The sequence below is a fragment of the Ixodes scapularis genome, unplaced genomic scaffold (assembly GCF_016920785.2).
Source record: "Ixodes scapularis isolate PalLabHiFi unplaced genomic scaffold, ASM1692078v2 PGA_scaffold3__209_contigs__length_174095766, whole genome shotgun sequence".
NCBI lineage: Eukaryota > Metazoa > Arthropoda > Arachnida > Ixodida > Ixodidae > Ixodes > Ixodes scapularis.
In genome coordinates, this window is record NW_024609868.1 from 136,802,982 (window position 1) to 136,813,588 (window position 10,607).

General features: G+C 48.2%; 2 protein-coding genes across 2 annotated transcripts; one reads left to right on the forward strand and one right to left on the reverse strand.

The window, feature by feature from the left end:
• Positions 1-1,337: 1,337 nt before the first annotated feature.
• LOC121837297 lies at positions 1,338-4,585 on the forward strand. Its single transcript, XM_042292892.1, has 3 exons — positions 1,338-1,883; positions 2,914-3,116; positions 4,102-4,585. The coding sequence occupies exons 1-3, from the start codon at positions 1,620-1,622 to the stop codon at positions 4,583-4,585; spliced, it is 951 nt and encodes a 316-aa protein (XP_042148826.1). The 5' UTR covers positions 1,338-1,619.
• Positions 4,586-6,198: 1,613 nt separating this feature from the next.
• Positions 6,199-8,597, reverse strand: LOC120849845. Its single transcript, XM_040222104.2, has 2 exons — positions 8,532-8,597; positions 6,199-7,779 (listed from the first exon to the last, which is right to left on the reverse strand). The coding sequence occupies exons 1-2, from the start codon at positions 8,595-8,597 to the stop codon at positions 6,199-6,201; spliced, it is 1,647 nt and encodes a 548-aa protein (XP_040078038.2).
• Between the last annotated feature and the right edge of the window lie 2,010 nt (positions 8,598-10,607).

The following is a 10,607-nucleotide window of genomic DNA, read 5'->3' on the forward strand; positions in this document are numbered from 1 at the left end:
AGAGGTCGCAACGGGTATACACAACATAATTCATATTAAACACTAACTAAAAAATTCACCCAACTGAACATGCTTAAACTAAGGTATTATGAATAAATAATACTTTCAAGTAAAGTAAACTATATTAAACACCGAAAATGTCTTTTTTTATATTTTGTCAGCTTAGTGTTTCGCCGGGCGAAACACAATAGACCCCATGCACAATTGCGCACCCTGACGGCGAACTTTTTATCAGTTTCGATTTGCACTGCATCATGGTACAGAAATCGCCATGTTTAGGTCAGCGTTCTCGGCGCCTCTTTCCGTACCGTGAGGTAACCGCCAACGTGAGCATTTCGTGCTTTTGCGGCATACGTGCGTGCCCCCAGCGTGCCCCGTCATGAGCGACGGCGTCTACCCCCCGACGGGATGGACGAGCAACTTGGCTCGGCTGCCGCGAATCTCGTCTCCGGACCTTGCCCGCCTGGCGTCCTGCTCGGGAACCGAGAAGGGAGCTCGCCGGAGCTACAAGTTAGTTACGGAGAGCTACGTCGTTGCGTCGACGGTATGCGCCAACTACGACGAAGAAATGTGAGTGGTTATAAGTGTTTTTTGGGGGGGAAGCGCGGACCTTGAGATCAACATTATAGCGTTGTCGGGTGAACACATGTGACGGTTGTCTTGCACTGGCGACTCTTCGAGGACTAACTTTCGCTCGGTCTGTCCCTCGCCGAGGCAAACTGCATGCAAGCGACTTCCGGGCGGTGGGAGAGGTTTTCCGGCTAATCCAGAAACGAGCAACACGACGAGCGATGGCATAACCCGTCGCTCGCCATATCGCTCACGTGCGCGCCCCGTTTTACGACGTGTTTGCAAGCCAGCGCTAGTCGGGCGGTGCAATCTGAGCTGTGTGCCCCTGTGAAAACGAAGCTAAGCGCCTCGATTCGAGCGACGCCAGACCGTCACTGGGCTTGCGCCGCAGAACAGGCTCGCCCAAATCGGGAGCTGTGTAGCGATTCGCACGCGCAGCCATGTAGCAGGCTGCAGCTCTCAAACTGGCACGTTCTCTCAGAAATACCTAGCACTGATAATGTATTTCACATTTTGCCGTGCCCTGCTTGAGATGGCGCGGTGTGCCTCGCATGAAATGGTCAGGACCGTAATGATTGGGAACAGGTGCTTATCGCTTATCATTGTCATTTAAAGGGCCTCCAGATTCTTCTTGAGAGCCAGATGCTTCAGGAGCCACAAGAAACCTCAGCCACCCTACACCGTGAGCGCCACCATCACCAAGGACGGTGAACTTGTTAACGGATATTGCGAGTGCCCAGCTGGGAAGCAAAGCCTTCAGCCACCTCCAGGCCGTCCTGAAGACGGTTATTTTGATCCAAGGCAAGGGATTCACCGAGGCCCCAGCACATCTGTCATGCACAGATCTGCCACAGCGTTGGAGAAGACCGAGGGGCCAGGTCATCAAAGGTTCAAGTGTGCAGGGTGTTGACTGGCGGAGGGTGGGCAAAGGACGACAAGACTTGCCGCGCTCATGTCGGCTGGACCTCAGCAAGGCTAAGGAGCGTACTATCAGCCAAAAGAAAAGCGCCGCGCTCCAATTCGCAAGCAGTTTGCAGCAGCTGGACGGGATGACCTCCTTGGTAGCAGTGTTGGGAGCTGCAGATCGAGCACAAGTGTGCAGCTCCAAGTGCGGCGATGTGCTTGCTTGCTCTCCACTCGCCTACCAGCAGCCACTTGTCCCATTTGGATTTTGCATCTTGTTGTGCGAGGAGCTGGAGGCACCTGGCCATCTGAACATCGGGCGGCCACTAGAAGAAATGGTGCCTTTTCTTGAAAGCGACGAGTGGACTGTTCCGGATGGTGTCAGCACGAAGGCAAGGCTTCTGTTAGAGGTTAGCTTTGTTTTCACTTTTTCCTAACATACTGGGAGCGTAATTTCAACTTATAAACTTTACTACCGCTGCATGGTGTCTCAAACGAGCAACCATACTCCATCTCAGTGCACAATGTTTATAAACCAAGAGCACTGTACACCCTCAATCACACTTAGCTATAACAAGTCCGTGGTTTTTCCGTCCTCCCATCGCCGACATAGCAGGTGCACTTGCAAACGCCGAACACAGGGTGCAGTGAACTTTTTCTTCCAGACTGCGCAGTGTTTTCGAGTGCACCTGCTATGTGTGCATTGGGAGGACAAAGAAACCGCAGACCGTCTGTTAGACTATCACTCTAGAATCAAATATTATTTAAACTATTACAACAGTGCTTGAGGCAGATGCTTTTTCTCCTGTAAAAGATAATGGGGTGTTTTGCCATGCAATGGAAGCTTATAGACTATTGCATTTTAAGGTCTCTATAGTTTAAGATAATGTAAATAACATTTTTTAGTGTGGGTGGTAGCTCACAACAGATGCCAAGACATATTCAGACTGCGACACCTCAAGCATCGCAATGCCGCTGGGAAGCCCCTGCCCCCTGATATACTCATACTTTGTCTCACAAGTAGGGGAGAAAGGGCGAGCACTAAGAACATTGGAGAGGAGAAGAGGTTTATCTTCTCTTCCCTTCGTAGTGGTTGCCCTTTCTCCCCTTGGCCCGCACTGCCTTCATCTGCGCTGCAAGCAACTAGTGGGATGAAGTACAATAAGGGCCACACTCTGGTCCCGTTACGTTTACCTTCGGTTTTACTTCAGGGATGGTTATTTCTGTGCTTGTTTCGTGCACATACATTTTCCAGAACCTTTTTGGGGCCGTGCGACCCTAAGACATTACTCTGCAATCCCCGCTTTGCACACCTCTGGTCTATAGTAATTTGGAAAAAATGTTTTAACAAAGACAGGAAGCCAGGAGTTTCAGAGAAGATTTGTGTTCACATCACTGTGTTCTTGTCTAAACTTGTTAATGTAATTCTGCTTGTTTCAGAAAATAACACTGACGCCACTTGAAGCACAGGACCTTGAGAAGAACTCGCGGAGGCAGCGCGACAGTGCTACCTGGCTTCAGGCAAGGCAGTACCGCCTGACTGCATCGAACTTTGGCACCGTACATCGTCACGGCGAGTGGACAGAAAAGGGACTGGCAAACCTGACCTCAACAAAGGACTTGTCCAGGGTTCCTGCCATTCGGTGAGCGTAGCATTTCAAAAAATCAGTTAAGCGAATTCGCAGAAACAATGTTTTGCATGTTGCATGACCTCCCCTAGGTGTCTTTGGTCCAGAAACCGTTGCTAATGCTATGGGAGAGCTTTCTGGGGGGACGAATTCAGCTGCCAGTAGATTGTACAAAGCCTACTGGGAGAGGCAGAGAAATGGTGCCTGGAACATATCTTCGGCCGGTATGTGTACCTAAAGCCGCTCGATAAAATCCATGCTTTCTGTCAGTTTTAATAGTACAGTCATTCATTGTTCTGTGAATGTGCGAGGTGCATGCCTTAATGAAATAACATGGCGTTTTGATAGCTCTGGCAGTGCATTGCCGTTACTTCTTTACAAGGGCTGTTCAAGATATATGTCTCGTGCATTGGCACCCTTGACGCTGCTTGTAAAAGAAACGCTGATAAAAAAGAAACTCGTTGAGCGGCTTTATGTGAAACCACGTTTTTAATTCTGGTCCCTCGATTTCTGCCTGGTGACGTCAGAATTGAATGTACTTTTCCCCTATTGCAACACTGGTGGTAGTACACCAGCAGTGTCATGTTATAACAGGTTATAACAGGTGTATCCTGGCAGGCTCTGCTGCCTGCCAGTCGAGGGAAACCTCTGTTGCCACAAGTTGGCATGCTGCTACAGATACCTTTGTACCCGCTATCCTTCTTCACCATATTTTTTTTTACCAATAACTGCCACAATCGCGACACTCGACAGCCTGAACTACCCGCTCCTCTCACATAACTGTCCGATATGAAATAGTCTTATTTTCATACTGATAGAGAGAGGCCCACGGCATGCTGTCGTAGGTATTTCATTTAACAGCATTTTATGCCTTACGATGAAAAACCAATGGTTCTGTAGTGGTAACTTCTTACTACGTGCTGATCTAGTTTGAAGAATGAAATAAACATTGTATATTACTTAATTTGAATTTTTTGTATTGTGTATCTACTTTTTTTAGGTATGGGATTGTCAACGAGCCTAAAGCACTGCAACGCTACGAGGACGTTTTAAAGAGCAGGGGCCGAGACGTCCATCTGTCGAGTGCGGGGCTGTTCGTGGATCCTGACCAACCATGGCTCGGAGCAACTCCAGATGCAATTGTGTACGACGCGACAGAACAACCACCATGGGGATGTGTAGAAGTAAAACGCCTTTACACCTTGAGGAATGCAGATTGCGACACACTGCTCGCAAGTAACATTAGTGTTGCTTTTGACAGCTCTAACTGTCCGCATCTCAAGACAGAGCACCCCCACTTTGCTCAAGTGGTAGGACAGATGGGGGTAACAAACCTCAAGTGGGCAGACTATGTTCTTTATGGGGACAACTTCCTAACCATTCAGAGGATCAGGTTTGACAAGAATATTTGGGAGGACATAAAAGAGAGCTTAGACAACTTTAATTTCACTACTCTTCTGCCATACTTTGCAGCAAAGTCGTAAAGAGAAGCTGGTAAAATTTACCGGGCCCCCTTAAAGGTGCGCCGAAGTCATTTTTAAAGAAGGTAATTTTTTTTTGTTATATAGTTTACACGGTGTTAGCTACTTTATATATCAAGTTCTAGTATACAAAACTGCGGTCCACATTCTCTGGCCCAAGGAAAGTCGTACAATAAGCATAGATCCTAAGCAATTTTATTATAACTCGTTTTGAAAAGAGTCATACGCACACATTCTGATAACTATTTTCTGGCCGCAGGGGAAGCCATCGCTTGCAATTGGCCGACAATCGCGTTCGTCAACCACTTCACTCTGAACAAAATATCCCATGAGAAAAAGCATGTCGGTGATCTTTGAGAACGTTTTAGTGGGAAATAGGCCAAGCAGGATTGTAATTTTGGGGTTTTAGAATCCTTAAAGGGGCCCTGCAAGGACTTCTTTAGTGGTTTTTAATTTGCACCGAACCTGAGCACACTGAACGTAGTAACTTAGTGCAACTTTTCTTTTCTCGAAATTTCCTTTATTTTAAAAGTTATAGGCAAATTAAGATTACAAAAACAAGCAAAAAATAACATCCCTCGTGACGTCCTTGGTTGCTTGAGAGTGGTCGTGAACTAAAGGAGGGGTAGTGAGCTTATCGAGCGCTCACGGCTGCCGCACTCCATGTGGACGGCGCGAGAGGGCGCCACTAAAGCATGTTCTGGATAGGCTGTGTGCAGCGGGCAGCTGGAGCGGCTCTCATTGCATTCGCTGCGCGATTAAATACTAATTTGGCATGACACTTTATTGGCAACAAACGACAGGAAACATGGGGTAAAGATCAGTTCAGAATGGGAGCCAATTTGCGCTACCATACCGCAAAACGGCCAAACCTTAAGACAAAGCTTCTCGCCGAAGGCCTTCGGAACGCTCACAGCCGATCGGATCCTCCTGTCCATACGACCGCAGTGCCGCCGCATTCATCCGGGACCTTTCTGTGTCGACGCCTGATCCCACTACTCCTTTCTAGTATGCGCCGCCTTTTCCACCGCTTGGTGGTGGGTATGTCCACGGGTTATTTCTTGTTTCCATACTTTATAAACTGCATTCGTTTCTTTTCTGATCTAAAATACTGAACAAAAACTACTTTTATAAATAATTGAAACGGTTCGCACCACTTATATTTTGGGTTTCGACTAAAAAGAAGCTTTTAGCGGCTCTGACCAGTAATAAGCCCAGGACCAAAGACGTCACATTTTGCGCGCTTTCGGTACCGCGGGTCGCCCTCGTCGGTGGAGGAGGTTTCCGCGTCGTCCGGTTAAAATATTACGCACTGATATTTAGTTACTCTCTCCGTGCCCGCTGTCTTGCCCGAACGCCAAGAGACGTGGAAACCGCAAAAAAGGTAGACGCTTAAATATGATTCAGGGCCCCTTTAAAGTGTGTAGATTGAGTTATCACCGTAAAAAGACTATCTCAAAAATGACTTCAGTGCCCCTGTAAAGTTTGTACATGTAAATATTTTTTCTTTTGATTTTTGTAAGCAGAACGGACTTAAGGCTGCTTAGCCTTAAGCTTCTGTTTCAATACTCAATATTGATTTGTACAAATAAACAAACAAACATGTATACATTGGCTCAATCCACTTCTTTTAAAATAGAAGGTTGAAGGTTGCTCAGAAGAGCGCAAATAGTCCACATCTGGTTAACTATGGGACCAAGAGAGAGGGGAACAACTCTGTCAAATATATGATAAGTCTTAATGCGCTGGATTCTCCTCTCTACGTGAATCCGCAAAGAAGCAATGTCCGCCGTTTCTCGCACCTCTGCAACACTGAACTGTTGCTTCGTCAGAAACGGTGGCAAGTTCAATCCAATACCTTTCTTGTCAAAAAGATCTTTGATTTTGAATTCCTTGTCAGCCATGACTGTGTCACCTGGTGCAAACTCTTGTTCCAGAAACCCACTTCTGATCACAAGTTCTCTGTCTGAAGCTGACCTAGTGAAGAGCTCTGAAACAAAGCTCACAAGTCCGTTCGGTGAAATTCCAATTAGTCCCTTGAGAGTGTTTGTCAATTTATATGGAGAGTATGTTCCCGACTGCAGAACCAGAGAACTGGAGACTTCGCACCGAACTTCAGTAACATCAATAATCACCCGTGTTGTTGGATACCGTGCCTTAAACTCCTCAGCCATGGTTGAGTCTACAATATCACGTGGTGGCCACCATGCCAGCTCCGACAGCCGGACATAGAGCAGGTTACCCCATGTTCCAAAAGCCCTCGACACAGTGCTGGTAGAGACGTTGAAGATGTGTGCCAGGTGCATGTGGAAATGACCAAGTCGCAGCTTGACAAGCGTCATGAAAAGCTGGTCCTCTTGAGATAGCTTGTGCGGACGACCTCTTGCTTCCCTATTTGGGTGGTCCGGATTAGCACCGTCACTTTCTGAGGCTACATACTGCAGTAATCCTTTAAAATAACCGTAGCTTTGCACGCCAGTGTAGAACTGGATGCTGCTGTCGTCGTCTTTAAATCTTTCTGCCGAAAATGTCTTCTTCCGTTTGTCTGCCTCGGACAATTTTGTTTCGAGCTCTTGCATTTTAGCTGTGTGTTCATTCTTCAGCTCCTCGTTCCTCCGCATTAGACACACTACTTGTTCCTTTGCTCGTGCAAGGTCTCTTTTTGTTGTGCTCAGGATGTTGCTGCAGTTCAGAAGAATGTTACACTGATCCTTTAGCTTGACAAGCTCTGCATCCTTTTCTTTCAGCTGCAGCTTCATCTGAGTCAATTCTGTGCAGGCGCAGTTGCATTTGCCTTGTGTCAAACTGATGCTTGCAGGTGCATCTGTGTTCACCGCCCAGCCTGGAACTTGGCTTGTTGATGTTCCTACATCATTTAGGTCTGGGGGAGATGCCATTTCATCGCTGCAAAACACATCTGTAGTGTTTGGTTCGAGGAATTTGGTCTGCAGGGGTTGTCGGTTGGGAACCGGTCGAGGCACGACTTTCTTGGTGAATTCAAAAAGAGAAGGCACCGCATTTTCCTTCAAATACTGTCGTCCGCTTGCCACATTGGGGACGAAGCTGTCCGGCGTGAAGTGCCTTGAGCACACCTTGGTTGTTTGCTGAATGCTGAAGTGTGCACCAGGGTCTCTTCTGATAGCATGGATCCACTTCCGCCGTAGTTTGTTCCCAGAAGGAAACTTGTGGAATGTGACCTAGTTCGAGAAAAAACTATAATTAGAAATTCCAACAATCACTCTCAAGCCACCCGTAGTTCACATATGCTGTAAATGTTGCTAAACCATGTTTACGAATACGAGGGAAGCAACTGGCTAAGTTGTACTACACTTCCTAAAGCATAATAATGTGCTACGCGTTCAGTATAAATCATTTTCCGAAATTTTTTTCTTCACTTGTTTCAACCAAAAACCTGTTGAACTTGGCTGGCGTGAGCCGTTGGACCATCTCGTCCGCAAGGATTTGCACGTCGAGCCACGAGGAAAACAGGTCGGCAAATATGTTCACGTTCTCCGCTTCAAGGTTTTCAATCGCAGAGGCTTCTAGAATGTGCGTCCTAGCGTCAGCAGTGACTCCGCATCATACGCTACGCCTCCGGGAAACGCTCTCGTTCACAGGCACTGCACATGCTCCTCGCACGAAGTGATCTGTCAGTGCGAAGCTTTTTGTATACTTTCGTTTCACCTTACGACGTGCCGCATCTAAGAGCACGAACTTCTTGTTCTACGGCGCACCTCGGCAGCACGAGCTCGCGCTTCTAGCCTTCGCTGCAGCACATTGTTCGTTCGTGATCCATTACTGAAAACGATTATTGACGTTAAGCGTACCGCGCCACCGGCAACGGTGCAGCGAACTAGCTCGCACAGGCTGTTCAGGTGCGTGAAACGCGGGTGCAAAATCGCGTGCGCGCCTCCGCACGTGGGTTTGTTTAGAAACTTCTACGGCTTACCTTTTTGCTGTTCTCGTCGCGGTAGCCACGCTGGCGGCACAGTGGCACACAGCACGTTTCAACCATCGCCTACCGCAATGTAACACAGCCGCTGACACGAAGCTCGGCGCAAGGCTCAGCGTGTGAAAGTCGGCGCGCGGCGAGAGATGCCGGCTGGCGACAATCCTGCGGCGTGCGTCGTCTGCTCCGACGACCTAAACATGGCGGCTGGTCGTAGTTCCTGTGCGCGGCACTAGGGGCGCCCTTATACGCAAGGGGTCTATCACGCTGCGGTAGCGCGGCCTCCAGGGTGATGACGCTGACGATTGGTTTTAGACCGCTTTTTTTATCCACTTTCGCGACCCATATGAATTGACCTTGACGTCGGTACCTACGACGGAGCCGCTAGACAAACAAAACACAAATGCCGAACTTACATGGATAAATAACTCCAGCAAACTATTTTGAATCGGGCGGTAACTTACGCCACACTCGAGCGGCGTCGCACGGTAGTTCAAGAGACCCAGCCAAAAGTCATCGCCGGAGTGTTCGCATTTTTTTAGGAGCCTCTTGACAACCTGAACGTCTTTCTCGGCGAGGCCGTTGGATCTGGGGAAGTATGGACTGGAGGTCACATGAACGAAATCGAATCGTGCAGCGAAATCTGAAAAGTCCCGCGCCCGAACTGTGGTCCACCATCCGTGCATACTTCAATGGGTATTCCATGTCTAGAAAAAATGCTTTCCATGGTGCTGATGACCGTTCTTGACGTCGTGTCCTGCAGTTCCGCAACTTCCAGAAAATTTGAATAAGAGTCATAGATAACCAGATAGTTTTTTCCCGCAAAATGAAAAAGGTCTGCTCCAACTCTTGCCCAGGGCTGCCTGGGCGTCTCTCGGAGCAACAGCGGTTCATCGGGATGACGATATGTAAAGTGTTTGCAGGTGGAACACTTGCTGATCCACGCAGTTATGTCTGCGGTCATTCCTGGCCAGAACATTAATTGTCTTGCGCGAGATTGACATTTTCCCAGTCCTAGGTGCCCGCAATGCACGCGCTGTAACATCTCTAGTCTTAAGCTTCGTGGTATGACTACTTTGGAGCCCTTGAGTAGTACACCATCAATGAAGGAGAGCTCCGACCGGAACGGCTTAAACTTGCCTTGCAGTGGCGCCTTTCTCATCAGGCCATGGATGACGTCTTGGAGTTCACTGTCTTGTGCTGTTTCTTTGACAAGACGTGCTTTGGTCTTGTCACTCACTAGGGTGGACAGAACACCTGTTGCGTGGACGTCGACATCGTCAGTAGTTGAAGCGCTGCTCCCGGTCCTTATGCGAGACAGTGCATCCGCCAGTATCAGTTGCTTGCCTGGGACGAACTGTAACGTAAATTCGTACCGCATTAGACGCAAAAATAGTCTCTGGAGCCGCGGTGGCATATCACCAATAGCTTTTTGTGCAATAGCTAGTAACGGGCGGTGGTCTGTTTCGATCATGATGGATTGGCCATACACGAAGTCGTGGAATTTTTCGCATCCGAGTACTATGCCTAGATTTTCCTTTTCAATCTGTGAATACCTGCCCTACTGTCTGTCAGCACCCGTGAAGCGTAGCCTACTGGACGCCATTCTTTTCCGTGCTGTTGAAACAGAGCCGCTCCTAGAGCACCTTTTGATGCATCCGTTGACAGTTTAATTGGCTTTGAGGGATCAAAAATGGCTAGAACTGGACCTTCTGTTAACATTTGCTGAAGTGAACACCACTCACGCGTGTGGACATCGCTCCATTCGAATAGTGAGTCTTCCTTAATCAAGTCTCTAAGCATGGCTGTCTTTGATGACAAATTAGGAAGGAACTTGCCGAAGTAGTTTACGGCTCCTAACAGGCGTTGGACCTCCTTTTTGGACGTCGGCAGTGGCATCTCGCGAAGACATTGTACTAGCTCGGGGTCCTGCTTGATTCCACTCCGGCTGATCTTGTCCCCTAAGTACCGTATCTCGTCTACTCCAAACGTGCATTTCTCAGCGTTTAGAGTGATGCCACTTAACTGGGCTGCCCTCAATGCTGCTCTTAGCCGCAAATCATGTTCTTCGCGTGA